This window comes from Sphaeramia orbicularis, chromosome 20 (assembly GCF_902148855.1).
Source record: "Sphaeramia orbicularis chromosome 20, fSphaOr1.1, whole genome shotgun sequence".
NCBI lineage: Eukaryota > Metazoa > Chordata > Actinopteri > Kurtiformes > Apogonidae > Sphaeramia > Sphaeramia orbicularis.
The window spans coordinates 8,165,446-8,187,323 of NC_043976.1; the positions used below are offsets into that span (position 1 = coordinate 8,165,446).

The following is a 21,878-nucleotide window of genomic DNA, read 5'->3' on the forward strand; positions in this document are numbered from 1 at the left end:
TATCAGTAAATACATGTTTCTTTGCTTCTAAAATTAAACACATGGTGTCCAGCTGAGAGGACATTTTTGTAACTCCATAAAAAATCTATTGACTTGTTTTTGTTTCTTTTTTTTCATGCCTAAAGAGGAATAAAAACACTCAGGAAAAAAATTTGAAAAGTTTGTCATAATTCATGCATGAAAAGGTTAATTACATCTATTTATTCCTTCTTAGAATAAATACACACAATGTACGCTGCACACTATAAACGCATTAACTCTGGTAATATGGATGTGCAGTATGGCAAGTCAGCTGGTCGCAAAGCACAATGCAGGTGTTTAATAACAAACTTACACAACTCCTCTAACGCGTGTTTGGTAACGTGACGGATCCAGCCAGTGCGGGAGCAGAGGAGTCCACTGCAGGAAGCTCCCGGACAGACTACTTCGTGTGTTTCTACAACAACTGCCTCTTTTTTTTTAACCTAATCGGTCACAGGAAAAAAATGTCAACTTCACGCACAATAATATATTTACTAAGAAACGACCTGCGTCTTCACGACAACGAGGTACGACTATGACTCTGTTACGAGACCATTTTTCGTTGCATTCATGAAACTGATACGTTAGTTTCTCTTGTTATTAAACTGAGGAAATATTTCAGTTGCTTTCATTACTAGTTTTCGGGTAAAAAAAACATACATTTGACATTGTGCGAGTATTTTTTATATATATTTTTTGGATTATTATGTAGCTACTAGTATGTTACCAAAAGGTAGCTAACATTTCCGGTCTACGTCCTTCAGAATAAAAGTATCAACTTCCGGTAGTGGACCTGAAAAACAAAGCAATACCCTATTTCAGAATTCAGAATCTTCAGATTACTTTATTAATCCCAGATAAAAAAAAATATGTAGAAAAATAAAATAATTACTAATATAAACGATCAACTTAATAACATTTTTGTGGGGACTTTCAAAGGATTGCTCTCTACATCTAATCTTTTCTTATGTGAATTGATACCATTTAGCTATTTGGCAGTATCATGACAGATATTTATTTTTTGGCAATATATCAAATTTTAAAGGGAAATGACAAATTGTGTCTGTGTCTGAGAAATCACTTTCATCTAAGTTACCCATTACAAAAACACCTCTGATGGAAGTGTGTTAATTCCAAATCACATGACCTGCTCCAGATGATGTCATTTCCTCCTGAAGAAAACACTGGCAAGACACCAACATATGTTCTGTCTCATCTTTAGTTATTTAATATAAAGTATTTATTTATTTAATAGGGACAGTGCATATTAATGAACATCTACAACAATTGCAGCTGTAAATATGCCAGATTGTAGCAGCAGTGCTAATTTCCATCTGTTGTCCCTAGTTTCCATCTGTAGTCCCTTTAATATTACCTTCTGCATTTTTCACTGAAAATCAGGTATTTTCTTATGTTTAATTTACTGGCCATATTCATTCATAAAATGTGTTTGTTCGTTTATTCGTTCATTAAAGCTCAAAGTAAATGCAGATTATTATATCAAAACAGAGGAAACTGAGGAAAAAGTGACCTTTTCCACCAAAAATTACAATTGATACCATTAACTGAACTTTGAAGTTTCTACAACCACTGTCATTTGTCAAACTACATGAGTTTTATTGATGAATCATGTTGCAGAAGATGACAGTTTTTCCACATTCATTATGAAGCTTCTGAACATCCAAATGGGTCATATCTGATGACCACAAAATGCTGAGAAACTGCATTTTACCTGAGCTATTTACATGTTTTGACAGGATTTGTGGTTCAAAGATTATTAAATATCATAGATAAGTAGATGCTTTTGGTCATTGGTGGCTATTTGGGTCTTAAACTCATCCTGACCTGTACATTAAAATACAATTTATAATACTCATTTAACTTGAACCTGTACGAGAAAAATACATTCACTCAATTCCAGTTCCAGCACACAGAACTGACATCATGTGCTCGATTGCATATTTCAAAATATGAGTCTAACTCATAGATATTTCCCCAGTAGGTGTTTTTTTTCTTTCTTTCTTCTTTGTGTCTTTCTTTTTTGTATTTTTTTTTTTCCATGAAGTTCTATGTTCTGTGCTCATCAGGGAGAATCGTGTGAAGTTTCACACCATCAAGTTTTTATCATGTTAATATCTTTTTGTAGGAAAGTTTCCTTGTGGTTGCCTAAAATCATCTCATATCACATCACTACGCATTTGTACAGTGTGAAAATTGAAGAGCAGTAGATTTTGATTTTTTTTTTTTTGTTTTTTTTTTTTTTACATTATCAGATGCAAATTACAGTTCATAGAGGGTAATTTTATAACTGGACTTTAAATGTTGTAATGCTGTCTTTTCCAATCTTAGGGTCGAGAGCTATTTTTATTAGGTCATCAATTGGCAGAGTCAAATACATAATTGCTACATGATATATGAAATTATTTTCCTAATTACCTCCGCCAAGGAGGTTATGTTTTTGCCAGGGTTTGTTTGTTTGTTTGTCTGTCTGTCTGTTTGTCTGTCCGTTAGTGTGCAACATAACTCAAAAAGTTATGGACAGATTTGGATGAAATTTTCAGGGTTTGTTGGAAATGGGATAAGGAAGAAATGATTAAATTTTGGTGGTGATCGGGGGTGGGGGGGCCCGAGGGGGGGGGGGGGGGGGGGGGGGGGGGGGCAGACCAGAAAATTTCATCAAAATCTGTCCATAACTTTTTGAGTTATGTTGCACACTAACGGACAGACAAACAGACAGACAGACAGACAAACAAACCCTGGCAAAAACATAACCTCCTTGGTGTGGGGGGGCCCACGGGGGGGGGGGGGCACTGATCAGCCTTGGCGGAGGTCTGCGCTCTCCGAGTGCTTCTAGTTAAAATATTAAAATGGTGTCCTCTGAAAAGGAGTAAATAACATAAAAGATGCAACAAGATCAAAACAGTGAAAAAGATGACAACATAAAAGACATCATAAGACAAATATGAAAGACAACGATGAAAGTGAAATAAAAAGAGGCTTGTGGAGACTTTTGTCAAAGAGGGAAGTCAGGCATGTGATTGGGTTCACTGTCATTTCATGTTTTTAGTAAAATTATTTGTCAGAGCTGGAAGCAATTTTCTTTATCAATATATCCATGATTGACGTTATAGAGAGTATTTAATTTCACAATATTTGACCATGGAAGAATTAGTAAAATTGTAGACATGGAAATTTTTTTCAAATTTTTTTTGTAAATCTGGGTCCCTAGTTCACATAAAATGAATTTCTTAGGTCTTTATCTGAAAAGGTTGCTATTTAATTTCTGAGTGATGTACTGACATTGTACTCATCACATACAGGTTTTCCACTGGGCTCAGAGAAATGCAGAGTGCATAGTCCCTCTGTACTGCTTCGACCCTAGACATTATGGAGGGACTTACCACTACAATCTACCTAAGACTGGGCCTTTCCGTCTGCGCTTTTTACTGGAGAGTATCAGGGATCTCAGAAAAACTCTCCTCAACAAGGGCAGGTAACTAGACTGTCTTCATTTTCATCAATCTTCGTATTCACTTTACCTTTTCCCTGCGTATGTAACTTTTATCTATGTGTATCACTGCATTCTGGAGTTTTTGTCATTAACTCTCTAGTATTTTATTGAAATAAACATAGCCAGCTCAGGACACACCTGGGCTTGTAGGAAGTTGTGTTTATATTAAAAATCTGATGCACACTGTTCCCTGATCAGCAAGGGGGGAAGTAGCGAACCCTCTACCCAGGATGCAGCTTGCTTGGCATCGTGTTAACCACAGCTTACTTTCAGTGTATGTTTATGTGAAATACAGCAACCTTGTAGTGAGACGGGGAAAGCCAGAGGACGTGGTTGCTGACCTGATCAAGCAACTGGGCTCTGTCAGCACGGTGGCCTTCCATGAAGAAGTAACTTAAAATAGTTTCTTAACTTAATAGTAATAATAATTATTACTACTTTGTGTGTATCTGCTGTAACGGACACTTGTAGGGATGTTAATATCCTTCTTCATGTTTCAGGTAGCGTCAGAAGAGCTGAACGTGGAGAAGAAGTTGAAGGATGTTTGTGCCCAGATGAAGGTCAAAGTTCACACCTGCTGGGGGTCTACGCTTTACCACAGAGATGATCTTCCATTTCATCACATGTCCAGGTGAGGGACGACACAGCCTGCCTGAATAAACCATCATGGTACTGCAACATCCTGTTTTTAATCTTCATATTTGCTTGAGAGAATATGGGAAGAAGACTTTAACTAAAGAGATAACTTAAAAGGTGTTCAAAGCTTGTTAAAGACTGTGTTCCCTCTGGTCTGTTAGGTTACCTGATGTGTATACACAGTTCAGGAAGGCGGTGGAGACCCAGAGTAGAGTGAGGCCTGTATTTCCAACGCCTGAGCAGCTCAAACCTGTACCACCAGGTCTGGATGAAGGAGCCATTCCAACTGCAGAGGACCTTGAACAGACAGGTGAACTAACCCAAAAAGACTTAGGCCGCTTTTAACTTTGTTGTTTTAGCAGGGTTGAAATGAGCATACATATTTATTTCTCATTTGATACAACAACAAAATACAGGAATTATGTGCACAGCCTTAAAAGACACACATAAACTGAACTAAATGGGTTATAAAGGTTATAGTGATTATTTAGTGTGATCCCTGACCCCATGACAAGAAACAGCGCAATCAATTACAAACCTCTGACATGTGTTGAATGAAACCTAGTATAAAACATCAGAAAATGAATGCACTAAATCTCATATTGTCTGAATGAAAGCGTTAAAGACATGTTAAATGCAAAGGGAGTTCACATTATATACTACCACACAGTTTTGGAAGTTGTTTTTCCCTGAGATGTTAGTTTTTACTGCTGTACATACATCACATATATCCAGATTGGATTAATATAGAGCCACTCAAATGCATATGTGTGGTCATTAGAACTTGAGTAAACCAACAAACCTAATGTTGGCCTAAGACTTTTGCACAGAACTGTATTTCTCTGTCTTTTAACATCTATAAATCAAAATCTACAGCACCTTTCATCTAGAAACTTGGGCTTTATCATATCTTGGTCTTCTTCAAATACAGTCTGGATCTGGATTATTAGATCATTTTAAAGGATTCATTTTCCTTAGTATTCATCACAGTGGAAATCATAGGGTTTGCTGTTGTTCATTGTCTAGTTAATATTTTCACTCATTAAATGGATGTTATTTTTATCAGCCTATATCACTGTGAACAAACATCTACAAAATGAACTAGCACGTTGACCCATGGGGATCCACTGGTTCTAGATGTGGTAGTTTCTATGTGTCGTGAATGTCATGAATTCTTGCATGCTGTACTGCATTTATCCAGCAGTCACTGCCAAAGCACTCTGGCCCTAGCAATGTAATTATAAGGCTATTGTATTCCAGAATTACTAATATCTCCCAAAATATTGGTTCTGTCAACTTGCCATTTTCGCTACTCTTTTCCGTGACCAAAAATACATAAGCCAAACTGCAGCAGTCACCTCTTTCCGGATTTTGTATGAATTTCCGGACACGCACACACACACACATACGCACACAGAGGCCACTTGGCTTTCATAATATAGATTACTATTATTGCGCTTGAGAAAAAACACAATGTTCAATAGGAGCATGTGAAATATTTAATGTAACCTTCAGTCCTGCTTGAAAATTCAACACAAGCTGCATTCTGTTCATAAAACACAAGACATTGTTTCACCTTCAGCTATCAGTCTTCAAATATTCAGTGCATAGCTGGCAAAGCAAGGCCAGATGTGTAAGGTATTTGCTAATAATAAGCTTTGAAAGCGATGGATTTATAACGTCTGTAATTAAATCTTTAAACTTACAGGTTAAACACACACTTTGGGCTCGATAAAGTGTTCCTAATGTAATGATTTCAGCTGTTTTTGACTCACTGCAATACAGAGATAAAACTAATACTGTGACCCCTTTGTTGATGATCGCTGTATAAGACGTTCAGTGATGTGTCTTCTTTCTTGAGAAATTTCACACATTATTAAACAGTGATTGCAGCCTAAAATGTGAACATTTTCTTATGTGCAAAAAGGGAAACAAATGCATCTATAAAGTAAATCCACACTGCTGCTGTTGTTATAATGAAATAGGCAAACTGCTGAGCACAGATTTTTCTCATTACATGCCTGCACTCTAGTGCACTGCTTCAGTTTCCATGTATATGATTAAGTTTTTATGGTTCTGTGTGTTTTAATGTGCATCCCGGGTGTTGTAATGTATGAATGCTGAAATCCTCTCTTTCCTTCTCTTTAATAGAGCCTCCAACTGATCCTCGCTCAGCCTTCCCCTGTAGCGGTGGAGAGAGTGATGCTCTGGCCAGACTGAAACACTATTTCTGGGACACTGTGAGCACAGCTTTGCTAACACACAGACACTGTTTACAGATAAAGTGAAATGTTGACAATAGGTGTCATAAATGTCTGTTTTTTATAGAATGCAGTAGCTACTTACAAGGAGACCCGTAATGGCCTGATCGGGGCTGACTATTCCACTAAATTTGCACCTTGGTGAGTTCTATTGTGTCATTTTCTTTACTGTTAAATGGTTATTTGAGTCTAAGAATTTATTTAAGTACAGTGTTGTGAAAAAAATCCTATGCTAATATTAGATTTGCTGGTGTAGTAAAGTTACAATAATCGCATATCGCACCTGAATGGATCAGACATATTAACAGGAAAGCGGTGAGTGTTTAGAGAAATGGGAAGTAAATAGTATGTTGCTGTAATATGCTGTTTTGTGCTGCAGTTTGTGCTATTCTGAGTTTTACCGTAAGATTTCCACTTATAGTCATGTACACTGTGGGCCAACATTAGGTTTATGACCACACATATGAATTTCTTAATCTCTATAAGATGTTAAAATTCAATCTGGATGTATGGGAGGTATGTACAGCTGTAAAAATGCAATTTTGTCATTGTCTTTACTGTTAAATGATTATTATGCTGCATTCCAGGTAACCCGTTATCTGTGTTTTTCCAACCTTCTACCAGTGAAATTGCATTGGAAAGGCAGTCAAACCCGTGACTTCCCACCTATGAACTCCTCCTAGATCAATGTACTTCTAGTTCTGTGCTCTGACGTCACATAGCCCGTGAAACAACAATGGCGGCCCACATGGATGTGGTGTTTAGACAAATTGTTTATTAAAACAAGATTTGTCTCTACTGATATTTATCTATAAATGTTCTGCATGATCAGCAGCTACTGTAGCATTAGCTAGTTTTCAGTCCATTGAGTGCAAGAATAAATTAATTCCAAGTACGTATCCAAATATACAAATAACATAACATAAAAGGTGTAACAGTTTCTCTTGCCTTATGTGTCATTTTTCCTCCTGTTTCCCTCAAATAAGCAAGGAGCAAGCACCTCTGGCGATAGAAATGATTGTAAATGAGCATAAGCCCCGTACGGTCCACCATGCTGGTTTGTTTACATCTATCTACCACAATTCCTTTCCCTCAGGCAGTTTGGTGTGACCTGCCTGGAACGCTACGAAGTCGTGGCATGAAGTCGTGACTTACGGGCTCAAAAACCTGCCTGGAACACAGTATTAGGGTCTTTATTAAAGTACAGTACTGTGAAAAAAAATCCTGTGGCAATATTAGATTTGTTGGTGTAGTAAACTTATAATAACCACATATATGCATTTCTCAGTCTCTGTATTAAGATTCAATCTGGATATATGGGAAGTATGTACAGCAATAAAAACAGAAGTTTCAGGGAAAAACAGCTTCGATAAACCAAAGTGGTAGTATTTAGTGTGACCTCCCTTTGCATTTAATGTTTTTAACCCTTTTGTTTAGACAGTATGAGGTGTATTGAATTAATTTTTCTGATGTTGTATACCAGGTTTCATTTAACACATATCAGATGTTTCTGTTCGTTGTGCTTCTTGTCATGGGGTCAGGAGTCAACCTAAACAGTGACTTTGACTTTTTGAATCCATTTAGTTCAGTCTTTTGTGTCTTTTAAGGTTGTGCACATATTTCCTGTATTTTCTTGTCATATTTGAAGAAAATAGAATGAGAAATAAATATGTATGCTCACTTCAACCCTGCAAAAACAACAAAACTAATGTTGACCTAAGACTTTTACACATTACTGTAATTACTGTCAATATGGTAAATGTGTAATGGTTCTGAATTGGTGTTCTGCAGGTTGGCGATTGGTTGCATTTCACCCAGATATATTTACCATCAGATCAAGCAGTATGAGATGGAGCGGACAGCCAATCAGAGCACATACTGGTGAGTGTGTACTCAGAAAGGACTGGAGCGTGCAGATAAGTGAAATTAAAAACATTTAGGCAATTTATAATAATAACTGGGGATATACACGAACTATTCTAGTGCTGCCTCTACAAAACCCTATTGTTTGTATTCAGATTATTGTTGAATTAAAACATGTAAAGTAAGAACTAAAGTCAAATATTGGAGTCAAACTACAGAATGAATTCACTAATTTTGTGGCTCTGTTGAGTTTCAAAAAGCCTTCAAATGCAAAATACTAATGGATTATTGACATATTTACTGTTTGTAATATATATATTTTTAAACTTCTTTGGTATTGTTGGTATTACAGGTAGTTCAGTAAATGGGAACAGGATTGAAACCGGTTACTGATTGTGAGGAAAAAATGTCAGCAAAATAATCTTTATTCTATATAGGTATGAAACTGAAATACATTATTCATTATAGCTACTAGTTTTTATTACTTGCTTCTTTCTTTCAGGGTCATTTTTGAACTTTTGTGGAGGGATTACTTTAAGTTTGTTGGTGTCAAGTACGGAAACAGATTGTTTCACATCAAAGGTAAAATAAGTTTCAGTCCTTGCCTTCTTTTTTTGCACATGAATGAATATGGAATCGAATAATGATTATCATGGTGTCGTTAACTCAGGACTTCAAGACAAATCTGTGCCATGGAGGAAAGACATGAAGCAATTCAATGCGTGGAAAGGTTTGTGCTGTTTATTTTTCTATCTTTCTAGCTTCAAAAATCTAATTTTAAAAAGAGGCGTTTGAAAATCTATCGAAAGTGTGTGATAAATGTGCTTGCTAAATGACAGAGGGACGAACAGGAGTACCCTTCGTGGATGCCAACATGAGAGAGTTGGCGATGACAGGGTTCATGTCCAACAGAGGGCGTCAGAATGTGGCTAGTTTCCTCACCAAAGACCTGGGCCTGGACTGGAGGATGGGAGCCGAGTGGTTTGAATACATGCTGGTGAGAAATGTACACCAGGATTTAATATTGAAACTGTTTTAAACACATGACAAATTACTTTGTTACTATAATGCAGTTGAATGAGATCATACACTATAGGAACAAAAGTATTCAGACATGTTGAATTCAGGTGTTTCTTTTTTAACAGACAAATGTCATAAAATTGTTTTATACTGTGATAAATATCATTACATTGCATTGGTTATATTTGTTTAAATTGTTTTCTTTGCTACCAAAATGCCTCAGAGATGGTTTTACTTAATTTCTCTAAACATTGCTTTTTTTGTATCCATGACTATAATTTTAAATGTTCTACCTCTAAATTTAGAAAAAGATTTTCATGCTCTGACTATAATTAATAATTTTCTACCACAACTAACCACCTACTTTCTTCACATCTCACTTAGGAAGGAAAAATTCCCCAAACTTTAAGGAAATAACAATGTTTATGTCTCAAATTAGCATGAACAGTATATCTTACAGCTGTAGCCATGATGTGTCCCAATATTTTTGTCCATATAGTTGATAAACATCAATATTTCCTTCAAGTTTAATAAGAGAATTTTCTTCCTGGGATGTGATGAAAGTAGATAGTATTGGCAGAAAATTATTATTTACAGTCAGAACATGAAAAATATTTTAGAAATCTAGAGGAAGAACATTTAAAATCATACTCATGGATAACAAAATCAGTGTTGAGAGAAATTAAGTAAAAACAATCTCTGAGGCATTTTGGAATCAAAGATTTAAACAAAACTAACCAATGCAATGTAATTATATTTATCCCAATATGAAACTATATTATGAATTTAATGTGTCCCAATACTTTTGTTCATATAATGTCTTTAAAGTACAATCTAAGAGCTTTTCATGTGTCGATGATGAAACTCACATGTGCCTTTGCTTCATTATTTTAATTTTTCCACCCCAGATCGACTATGACGTTTGCAGCAACTATGGCAACTGGCTATACAGTGCTGGAATAGGAAACGACCCCAGAGAGAACAGGAAGTTCAACATGATCAAACAAGGCCTGGACTATGACAATAATGTATGTTTGAGGAACTTGTCAGCTTCCTTTCCCTTTAACATCTTCTGCATTGCCACACAAATAATACACCACAATGAAGAAATGCCTGAGTCACATTTTGTCCGTGATGCTGCTGCTGCTGCTGCTGTCACATGGCGGTGATGAAAGGAGGTGTGTGCATTTCACTGATTTATTAATCATCCATGGGCTGTTTGTTCACTGCAGGGGGAGTTTGTGCGACAGTGGGTTCCAGAGCTGAGGGGTTTGAAGGGGTCCGACGTACACACACCCTGGACCCTCAGTACGGCGGCGCTGTCACACGCTCATGTGACCCTTGGTGACACCTACCCCACTCCCATCATCATCGCACCTGAATGGAGTAGACATATTAACAGCAAAGCGGTGGGTGTTTGGAGAAATGGGAAGTAGATAGTATGTAGCTGCAAAATGTTGTTTTGTGCTGCAGTTTGTTTTATTTTAAGATTTCCATTTATAGTCATGTACACTGTGGGCCAACATTAGGTTTATGACCACACATATGAAGTTCTCAATCTCTATAAGATGTTAAGATCCAATCTGCATATATGGGAAGTATGTACAGCAGTAAAAGTACAATTTTGTCATTGTCTCCTTTACTGTGAAATGATTATTAGAGTGTAACAATTTATTTAAGTACAGTCCTGTTAAAAAACCCTGTGTTGATATTAGATTTGCTGATGTAGTAAAGTTATAAGAACCACATATATGCATTTCTCAGTCTCTGTAGTAAGCTCCATTCTGGATATATGGGAAGTATGTATAGCAGTAAAAACAAAGGTTTCACAGTAAAAAAAAAAAAAAAAAACATCCCTTTATATGTCTTTAACCCTTTTGTTCAGACCTTATTAGATTTATTGCATTAACTTTCTGATGTTTTATACCAGGTTTCATTCAACACGTCAGATGTTTTTAAATGTTTGTGCTGCTTCTTGACATGGGGCCACAATAAATAGTGACTTTAACCTTTAGACCCCATTTAGTTCATTTTTTTAGTGTATTTTAAGCCTGTGCACATATTTCTTACATTTTCCTGTTAAATCTAATGAAAAAAGAATGAAAAATAAGTGGTTCCATGTGCAACAAACCCCATGCCTCGCACATATTGTAGCTTATTTTGGCATCGATCCAGTTGATGTCATTATGTCTATGTGTGTGCTGATGTCAGCATATCAATTGCCTCTACATATGAGCCAAGTTTGAAGTAAATTGAAACAAAATTGATGTTTTTATAGACGTTTGAAATTTCACCCATTATAAATAAATGGAAGAAGAAAAAGATTTTAAAAATTCATAAAAAATTGGAACTTTGACCTACTTTTCCCAAAATGTAATCAGATCTATTCTGGGTCACTGGCAATCTATAAACCAAATTTGGTATGAATTGAAGCAGTAGTTTTGCTGCTAGAGTGTTAACAAACAAACCAAACCAAAAACAATACCGCTTGCCTCCCCTCTGGGGGGCAGGGCAATAAATATATATGATCATTTCAACCCTGCAAAAACAACACACCTAGCGGTGATCTAAGACTATTGCACTGAGAGTCTGTACTCGTATCAATGTTTGTAGCTTTATATCTGCAAAAAATGTCATTTTTACCTTATATGTATGAAAGGCATTTTAAAGTAAGCATTGCCCCTCTGTGTCTTTTCTAGGGTGGCTCAGGGCCCTCATCCAGAGGAAAAAAAGGACCATCTCATACCTCCAAACAGCACCGAGACAGAGGCATCGATTTTTATTTCTCCAGAAGTAAAAACATGTGACGCATTAACAGAAGATGAAACCGCCTGTTCTACAGAATGTGAGAGTTGTTTTCACACTGATATGGTGTTTCAGTTTCCATTAGTTCTTAAGAAGACAAGTGCCACAGACGGTTCCTTTTATGGATGTTCCTGCCATGCTGTGGTTTAGATTCAAAGCCACACTAATTTTTTTGATGGAACGGATCGCTTTTAATGATCTTTTTGCAGATGCTGTATGAATATACATGTAAAGTTTAAAGTTATAAAATAAAATTGTGGAAATATAAGGCTTGTATTCCTTTTCTTCAGTAGTTTTGCTTTACTATGTGTTTTAGGGTCACAACAGGGTGGAATAACAGAAAAAGACAAAGAGAGGAATTTAAATTTTACAGTTTTTTTTTTTTAAATGTGGCACTTAAAATGTACATCAATAAGAGATTTAGGATGTTTAACATAAAGTGTGAACTGGAACACACTGAACAGTTATTTGAATTTTGGCCCAATAGTTTTTGTTTTGGGCCTCTTTTTTTCTAAATCAGTCCAGCTGCTTTTTGACACCAGGTTGAACTCCTAAAACAGTAAAAACATTGTAAATAAAATAAAGGAAATTCGCCACAACACTGCAAACAACTGTAAAAACAAAAAACAAGGAAAACGGTGCCAAAAAAAACCAAACCCAAACTGTATTTTTATAGTGAGTCATCTCATTGCTCTGTGTTTTGCCGCCCACTACACAGGGGGTGCACTGAGCATGCTCAGATGTCTAGGAAAAAACAAGTTCTAGTCTATCAGCATGTTTTGAAAATTTCCCTATTGAGCAAATGGTTGAATTTTTATGAATATTTAACCTCCTGAGACACAGCAATGCATTCTTGTCCTCTGTAAGGGACAAAAGTTTGACAGTTTTACTTAAAAAATGCTGTCCATTGCAAAGGACATTACATAAATAAATAAAAAATAATTTTAGAAATGTATCTGGAAAAAAAAACCTGTTGCATTATGCAGTTTCCAATCAAGACAATTGTTTAATGTAAAAAAGCAAAAATTTTCACTTTCCTTGGTCTGAGGAGGTTAAAATACACCATACATTCAGAACACTCACCACAGACATGCCAGGCGTTAAAGGGTCAAAGCAGTGGTTTCCAACCTTTTTTGGCTCGTGACCCCATTTTAACATCACAAATTTTATCATCCCCAGACATTCAAAATGGAGATTTTTTTTTTTTTTTGGCTAAATCTAAAATAGTTTGTTATACTATGTTGGCAAGGCAAGGCAGATTTATCTGTATAGCACAATTCATACACAGGGCAATTCACAGTGCTTTCCAAAAATGGAAAAGAGACAGGTTAAAAACACAATTATAATTAAAACATAATCAATAAAACATAAATAATAATCAATTAAAACAAAGTAAAAGACAAGAGTGCAGATAGAACCCTTTCACTTGTTATATGCACAGTTGAACAGAGCTGTTTTCAGCCTGGACTTAAACATTGTCACAGTAGAGGCCTGTCTCACATCGTTATGTTGCACATAAACGTTAATGTTAGATGACATTTAGTCTATATAATGTGTATTATTATGGACGGAGGCAGAAAAGCCAGGTGTAGATTACTGCACAAAGTGAGAGTTTTATTTTCCTTGGTCAGGATATGTACAGTCAGTCCAGGTTGTATTTACAAGGCTGACAATTAATACTGAACAAACAAGAACTCAAACTATGAATTATAACAGAGCTGCAGCATCTGAAACCGACCACAATGAACATTTGAAAGATAAACAGAACCACAGTGCTTCAATTTCAGCTTCAGAGTTTGTCATATCTTTTAAGTATTGTGATTGTCTCTCTCAACTCACCATATATTTTTTATTAGTATGTTTTTATTTTTATTAACCCTTTCATGCACTAACCATGAGAACCTTAGTTACGATTTTTCTCTTGAGTGTTTTTATTCCTCCATAGGCATGAAAAAAACAGTGTGATCAAGTTGTTTTTTTTATGGAGTTACAAAAATGTTCGTGCATTTAATTTTTGAAATAAAGAAACGTGTTTAAAACCCAATATCAGAAATTGATATTAAAACAATAAAATAAAATCTAACATCTCACATTTTATCTCACATTTTAACAAATTCTAATGCTAATTATTACTCTTTTCATGGAGATAATATGCAAAAAAAAACAAAAAAAACGTTTTTTTCCCTAACAGATAACAGTTGATTTACATTGAAACATGTTAATACAGATCAGGTTTATCAAGAACAGCCAAGTTACAGTAATGGTCTGAATGTCAGTGTATGGGATGATGCATAAGCGTCCACTGTGTTGGCTGATATGGAACTAAAATAACAAAACCCATGAATATATAAGAGAACAGCTGAAGAATAACTGTCCACTGGAGTGACCAGTATGCATGAAAGGGTTAATTACTAGAAATTTGAGGCGACCCTATTTAAATTTGACCCCAAGGTTGAAAAACACTGGGTTAAAGCAGCTGTAAATAAAAGGAAGAGAAACTCCTCAGTACATCTGTTTTTGTTTTTTTTTTCTCACTTTTTTCTACAAAGAGGATCTAGCACTCGCTTCTCGGCAACTGTGGTGTACATGAGTTTACAGCTGCAAAGTCAGTAAATAAGAATCGTGCGGAAGTATGCCCTTTTTTTTTTTTTTTTTTTTTTTTTGCAGCCTGTAGGTTTCGTTGATGGGAAACTCCGCCCACATGTGTGACGTAGTCCACAGTGAGGGCCAATTGACATCACTTCCTCCTCTTACAGGTACACTGTGGACTTTAGGAAAGTTACTAGTTGTTTAGTGTCTAGTCGTGACAGTGTAATGACTGTCCTTTTTTAATCTTTTAATTCCACTCTGTCGTGTTAAGGAGATCGTGGGGAGACATGTCCGACTCGGACCTCCACTTGGACTCTGTTCCTCTTGTTGCGCTGAATATGAGCGTCAGGAAAAAGTTGGGGCTTTATCTAAACCCTAAAAACGCCGTGGCCTCGGACTGGATGGCTGTTGCAGAGCGCATGGACTTCTCATACTTGGAAATAAAAAACTTTGAAGGGTCCAGAAACCCCACTCTGATGGTTCTGGAGGACTGGCAGGCGCGGAACACTGATGCCACCGTGGGAAGGCTGTTGTCAATCCTGATGGAGGTGGACAGGAAGGACATAGTGGTGGATCTCCGTCCTCTTATAGGTGATTTTTATTGTTTAACCCTTTCATGCATTAATTATGAGAACCTTATTTAAGATTTTTTTTTTTCTTCAGTGTTTTTATTCCTCCATAGGCATGAAAAAAAAACAATGTGATCAAGTTTGTTTGTTTGTTTTTTTCATAGAGTTACAAAAATGTCCATGTATTTAACTTTTGAAATAAAGATACATGTTTAAAACCCAATATCAGAAAGTGATATGAAAACAATGAAATAAATAAAATCTGATGCTTTCTCACATTTTAATGTATTCTAATGCTAGTTATTATTATTTTCATGGAGATCATATGAAAAAAAAAAAAAAAATCAAACAAATAACAATTGATTAACGCTGAAACATGTTAGTGCAGATCAGGTTTATCCAAAACAGCAAAGTTTCAATAATGGTCTGAATGTCAGTGTATGGGATGATGCATTAGTGTCCACTGTTTTGGCTGATATGGAACTAAAATAACAAAACCCATGAATATACAAGAGAACAGCTGGAGAAGAACTGTCCACTGGAGTGACCAGTATGCATGAAAGGGTTAGATATTATTATATTATTTATATATTAAAATTTTCTATTTTTATATTTCAGTTTACTTTCCCTCCAGCTTGTACTGCAATAATAAGTGTCATCCTGACACTTTAGGAAGTGAAACATGCTTAGATTCACTTTATTGCATTCAAGCATTTATTCAAAAGGGTCAAAGATTTTTATTTTGTCAGTTCACTAGATGCACAGAACATACATAGAATTAGTATATTGTTTCTCTCTCACTTTGTAAATGAAAAGCTATGCATATTTAACCCTTTCAAGCATGAATTATGAGAACCGTAAACAAGAGTGTTTTTATTCCTCTTTAGGCAATTAAAAAAAAACAATGCGATTGAAAATATTTTGTGAACCTATTTTTCATGGAGATGCAGTTGGACACCATGCGTTTAATTTTTGAAGCAAAGAAACGTGTATTTACTGATAAACTGTGTGAAATCTTTGAGATATGAACAGAATTTTTTTAATGCTACTAATCTGATGTTTTCTCACATTTTAACATACTCTAATACTAGTCATTACTCACTTTATGGAGATAATATGCAAAAAGAAACACATTTTGTTAAAAAAAAAAAAGCAGTCTAGTAACGATAACAAGCATTTGATTTACACTCAAACGTGTTAGTGCAGGTCAGGTTTATCAAGAACAGCAAAGTTACAGTAATGGCATGAATTGCAGTGTATTATGAGATGATACATAAGTGTCCACTGTGTTGGCTGATATGGAACTAAAACAACAAAATCCATAAATACACAAAAATACAGCGGTAGAATAGCTGTCCACTGTACTGACCACCATCCATGAAAGGGTTAAAAAAAGAGGTTAAAAATAGAATAAGAGTAAATAGGTGGTGTAAAGAATTAACTATAGTAGAATGTAAAGTGTATAGGCGTATTTACAATAGCAGGTAGTGCTAATGGATATGAAGTGAGGAGATGAATAATGGATCAGAACAGCATCAGATGTGACAGTAACAGCAGCAGGTCTGACAACAGGGCAATATTTGTATATTTATTCATTTAGATCTGGGGTGTCAGACTCATTTTAGTTCAAGGACCACATGCAGTCCAATATGATAGACCAGTAAACTACTATCATGATAACCTAGAAATAATGTTCAACAACTCCACAATTTTCTCTTTGTGTTAGAGTGAAAAAAGTAAAATTACATTATGAAAGTGTTTACATTTACAGACTATCATGAATAACCTGGAAATACTTAGAAAATAAGTGCAATTTACAATAGTATATCTCTTATGATTTACACGTGTGCATTAAAACATACAGATCACAGTGGATCTACAAAGACACAAAACTTTTAACGTTGTTAAAACTGCACTTACTACTCTTAACCTGTTGAGACGCAGCAATGCATTTTTGTCCTCTGTAGTGGACAAGAGTTTCACAGCTGTACTTAAAACAAAACAAAAAAATGCTGTCCACTGCAAGTGACATTTCATTAAATAACATTGTGCATCATACGGGCAATTATTTAATGTAAAAAAAAAAAAAAAGCTAAAACTTTTACTTACTGGGTCTCAGGATGTTAAGACATTTCATGTTATTCACGTTTTGTGTGAAAGGATAGTTTGTAAATGTAAATAATTTCCTGTAATTTTTTGCTTTTTTACACTAAAACAAAGGGAATTTTGGAGTTGTCATTATTTTTTAAAGGTTATTGTTGTATTTTACTGGTCTGGCTCATTTGAGATTAGTTTGGGCTGTATGTGCCCAAATTGAGTTTGACATTCATGACTGCTAATATGTCAGTGTAATTTTTGTATTTCATAAATTCATTCCACAGGCTGGATTGGACCCTTTAGCGGGCTGGTTTTGGCCCATATGTTAGACATCCCTGATTTAGAGTAACTGTGACTGTGTGATCAAGCCAAAGCTATTGAACATCAGGGTCAGTCTGTGCAGTTTATGATATGCATGTATCTGTGTTTTTCTCAAAAACCCGTTGAATGTGTAGATGAAGATGTCAGGAAGTATCTTGACTCTCTGAAGAAGAAGGCTGAGCCCCCACTTCAGGTCCCTGAAGTAGACAGCTGTGTCCCCCGCAATCCTGCCCTCACCCTGGATGATGACCCTGAAGGTCTGTATCACCAGGAAAAACACTGTACTGGACACACTTGTTACCATGAAAATAACACTGGTCTACAAGTATAATGCCTCCAGAAAAAAATAGTGAAACTTGACTTTAATAAAGAAATATTTAGCCAAAAATGCTGGATGCCTGTAATTAAATTGTAAAAAAAAGGATACAATCATGGGTCAAAATCTGAAATTCTGAGAATTAATGAGAGATTGGATTTTACTCAAAAGGAATGTTTGTCTCAGAACTACAAGATCTACTTAAAAATGCAGTCTGCATATCACAATGCATTCACCTCTGGTCATTTCTGGAAGGTTTATAAATCTATTGTATAAATGTACATAATTTGATAAATATGTGTAATGACTCTATCACATAGACTGAAAACATCTGCTAACCAGCACTTTTATCATTTGTTTTCCTTTTCCTGTTCTTCTTAATAAATTAGGTAAGACTAAGCACATGTAATCTCTGAAGCAGATAATTTCTAAGAAAAAAAAATTGTAGGCCAGTGTGATAAATATCAGCTAGTGTTAACTGCATCACTTCAGAAATACTTGCATTACTCTACCAACCATTGCTTCTCTTAGTTCAGATCTCACATATTTTTCAGGATTGCCTCCATACATTGTGGCAACTGTGCTTTTTTCAATTCTTTCAGTTCCTCAATTTGTGACTTTCTACAGCGACTAGTATATTTGCTCAAACCTAGTCATAGTATTAATTTATGTGGTAAAGCATCATCACACAGGAAAAGCTTCATCTTATCTCCTAATTTGACAAAATCAACTTCTACTGTTCTGCTGCCTGCATCATTTCCTTCTAATGCTTGCATTTCAAGTTAGAAGAACACATTTCTTTCCTGTCTAATTTTTTTTGGTGTGTGTCGAGATGCATATAATAAAATAAAAGCAGACAAAATTAACACTAAACTTGAATCCATTCTAGCCCCAGAGATGTTTGATGCATTCATCTGTTACTGCCAAAGCGACTTCAAGTTTGTCCATGAGATGATTCGGGAGTTGGAACAGACAGAGTACAAGCTGAAACTGTGTGTGTTCGACCGAGACGTCCTCCCAGGCTCCTGTGTGTGGACCATCACCAGTGAGCTCATTGAGAAGAGGTGTGCGTTGTCTATTTAATTTAACATGACAGTTTGACAGAATGCATTAGCACACAGGGCCTCCTCAGATGCTTAAACTAAAATCTTGTCAATGCAACAAACAGCAAAAATCAAAGAGGAGCCACAAGATGTTTGCATGATACACAACTTTATTATGCTAATTAAGCAACGCAGACTTCTGCATGAACACACATTTGCTCTAATTATTGCCAAAGAGTTCAATAAAAAAAGGTGGTGTACGTCTCTGCATTCATGATTTGTTTTCAAGGGGAAGTTTTAGTCATTTTAGGAAGCTGAACTGGCTCAAAATTACATACAGAAAGTCACATGAGGCTATGGGATCAGGACAAACCGTTGGTGAAAAATGGTGTTTCATATTGTATTGTTATATGACTTTCTGCAGGTGTAAGAGGATGGTGGTGGTGATTTCTGATGAATACCTTGATAGTGATGCATGTGACTTTCAGACCAAGTTTGCTCTCAGTCTCTGTCCTGGTAAGTTAGATTTTGCTTGTGTTAAGCAGCTTCATCAACCTAGTTTTAAGATTACATGTAAAATTAAAAATACTACACAAACACAATAAAACACCTTCTTTTCTGGTAATAGTCAGACCTTTTTTGTCTAACAGACAGAATAACTAACCTTTTTCTTATTGCAGGTGCTCGAAGCAAACGGCTCATTCCAGTGGTATACAAGCCAATGACAAAGCCATTCCCCAGCATCTTACGCTTCCTGACAGTATGCGACTACACCCGACCTTGCACACAGGCCTGGTTTTGGGTACGACTGGCTAAAGCGCTTTCCCTTCCAAAGTAAAGGCGCAAGGTAGCAATATGTGCCAAAAGTGCCCTATTGTTTTATCTGAAAAATTACACTGAACAGTGCCCAAACATAACAGATACATACATGTTACTGCTTTAGATGTTAGTCCTTCTGGCTTCTGAATTTATGGTTCATTTACTGTGTACGGCATGCATTTCACTACTGCCTTTGTCATTTCCTTCTGTTTTTGGAAGAATAATGCCAAGTCATAATAATGCTCTTGTGAACCACAGGTTGTGTGTCTGTATATTCATGCAAGTTATGTTGTACGAGATGTGTTTGTAACTGGGAGAGAAATGCTAAATGCTCTGTAAAAGAGTTTGTGTGTGTGTGTGTGTGTGTGTGTGTGTGTGTGTGTGTGTGTGTGTGTCAGCCACTTCCTCTATTGAGTCAACTTCTTGATGAGATTAAACCCAGAGAGGAAGAGGTTTTGTGAGTGATACTTTCACATTCTCACTTAGACTGACTGCCAACAATGTCCTCTCATTTCTAAAAAAACCCAAAACAAAACAAAAATTTACTGTAATGTCTCAAATTTTAATGTTGTATATTTGATGCACTTTTATTTCATATTTTATCTTTGCCTCGAACCCATGATTTGAATGTAATTTCCACAAATAAAGATCTTTACATATATTTCATTTTTAAATCACATGTTCTGTCATGACTGCATTGTGTCTTCTGTAGTTCTCCAGTGTGTGTCGTGATTGTGCAAGACCTTCATGTTATGAAATAATCTACCACAGGTGTCGCTACTAGAATGCAGTAAAGTGAACTAAGGGCGATGTGTATTTTGCAGTTTACTCATAAACATCCAATCGGCGAGTACCATACGTTGTTCTGTCCAATGAGAAGGCACAATGCTCCCGGAAGTAAACGCCTCTTTTCAGGCGACCATACCTCACGACTACTGCCCTGAGTTTGTCCTATCAGGTTGCAATTCTCGCTCTGTTGCTCCGCTCCACTTCACCAACAAAGTATTTATTTCAGTTAAATTGCTTGATATATGTAAGACAAGATATACTAAGCTGATAAGGAGGATAGATTGATCTATTCCACGCGTTGATTGTATTACCTGAAAGGCTTAATTCGGGGCTTTTTAACTTCCTATGAGCAGTCCGCCATCATAGATGTGGCGGAAGTGAAATATTTTGCCTCTTTGGGGCAAGTTTTACATGAAATTCTTTGTAATGGCTTGAATTTAAAAAAAATACTTGTTATATATACATAGGGCGGTCGTTAGCTTTACATTTAGAATATATTTTTAGAAGATGTGTTTGCTATTGTGGTCATGTGTAACCTAGCTGTAACGATATATCATACTACAGCTGGTGACTGACAAGTGTCCATTGCCAGTAAATGTATCTTTGCCGATAACAGCGGGATATCGAAGCGGAGTGTGGTGTAGCGTCCCCCACTCAATATGTCTGCCGGGAACGTCCACATTAGCTCAGTAGGAATGCGGTAGGCGGGGCTGCGAGGCTAGTGTCAAACTTTGGGAATGACAGGAGTGCTGCAGGATTCGCAAAGAAGGGGAAGTGTCGCCCTTGTTGGTTCTGTTTGGATTACTTTGACTTCTTTTTACGCAGAGTCTTTGGATTCACCATCGTTTCACAGATAGTTCGGCCTCAACGAATTCCTCAGCCATGTCGGAGGACCTGAGCTCCCAACCCTGGTCCATCAACAAAGATGATTATGAGCTACACGAGGTGATTGGTATGTGATCCTTAGCTTGTTAGCTCAGCGTAGTTGTTAACCGACAGTGTGTAAAATTAGGTTGTTAGCTCACTGAAACTGGGTGTTTACCACATATAACAAAAGCCGTAACGTCTTCCAGAGATGTTAAACGAGAAGGGGGCATCTTCTTTCGGTTAAGTTCACCGCGTTTGACAACTTGGCAGTCCCAGCCGGGCGGTGTTGTGACTTGGAGTCAGCAAAATGTTTCCAGTGAGAGGGTTACTCCGTCCATTGGGGCTATGCCG

General features: G+C 36.4%; 3 protein-coding genes across 4 annotated transcripts in view; all 3 read left to right on the forward strand.

The window, feature by feature from the left end:
* Positions 1–350: 350 nt before the first annotated feature.
* cry-dash (cryptochrome DASH) lies at positions 351–12,382 on the forward strand. The gene is made up of 14 exons (XM_030122880.1): positions 351–548; positions 3,342–3,514; positions 3,828–3,921; positions 4,033–4,163; positions 4,330–4,478; positions 6,320–6,408; positions 6,497–6,570; positions 8,221–8,310; positions 8,795–8,874; positions 8,963–9,022; positions 9,132–9,289; positions 10,221–10,340; positions 10,545–10,721; positions 12,012–12,382. Exons 1-14 carry the CDS (start codon positions 486–488, stop codon positions 12,117–12,119), a joined length of 1,566 nt encoding a protein of 521 aa, XP_029978740.1. The 5' UTR covers positions 351–485; the 3' UTR covers positions 12,120–12,382.
* Positions 12,383–14,858: 2,476 nt separating this feature from the next.
* Positions 14,859–20,545, forward strand: myd88 (MYD88 innate immune signal transduction adaptor). The gene is made up of 5 exons (XM_030122882.1): positions 14,859–15,297; positions 17,828–17,950; positions 18,899–19,073; positions 19,477–19,568; positions 19,733–20,545. The coding sequence occupies exons 1-5, from the start codon at positions 14,994–14,996 to the stop codon at positions 19,888–19,890; spliced, it is 852 nt and encodes a 283-aa protein (XP_029978742.1). The 5' UTR covers positions 14,859–14,993; the 3' UTR covers positions 19,891–20,545.
* Positions 20,546–21,202: 657 nt separating this feature from the next.
* The window catches only part of oxsr1b (oxidative stress responsive kinase 1b), a 45,184-nt gene continuing 44,508 nt past the window's right edge, over positions 21,203–21,878 (forward strand). Inside the window, exon 1 of one of the 2 annotated variants that reach the window (XM_030122878.1) lies at positions 21,203–21,612. In XM_030122878.1, coding sequence (XP_029978738.1) covers positions 21,543–21,612 — 70 coding nt within the window. In that variant the 5' untranslated portion in view covers positions 21,203–21,542. The remainder of the gene's footprint in view (positions 21,613–21,878) is intronic. The other variant, XM_030122879.1, reaches the window with a different exon arrangement.

Bases quoted from the DNA above. Each gene is read 5' to 3' on its own strand.
- cry-dash (XM_030122880.1), top strand. From the start codon at position 486: ATGTCAACTTCACGCACAATAATATATTTACTAAGAAACGACCTGCGT. The intron at 4,164-4,329 runs GTGAGGGACGAC...CTGGTCTGTTAG, and splicing joins CCATTTCATCACATGTCCAG to GTTACCTGATGTGTATACAC. The intron at 9,290-10,220 runs GTGAGAAATGTA...TTTCCACCCCAG, and splicing joins AGTGGTTTGAATACATGCTG to ATCGACTATGACGTTTGCAG.
- myd88 (XM_030122882.1), top strand. From the start codon at position 14,994: ATGTCCGACTCGGACCTCCACTTGGACTCTGTTCCTCTTGTTGCGCTG. The intron at 15,298-17,827 runs GTGATTTTTATT...TTGAATGTGTAG, and splicing joins GGATCTCCGTCCTCTTATAG to ATGAAGATGTCAGGAAGTAT. The intron at 19,569-19,732 runs GTAAGTTAGATT...TTCTTATTGCAG, and splicing joins TGCTCTCAGTCTCTGTCCTG to GTGCTCGAAGCAAACGGCTC.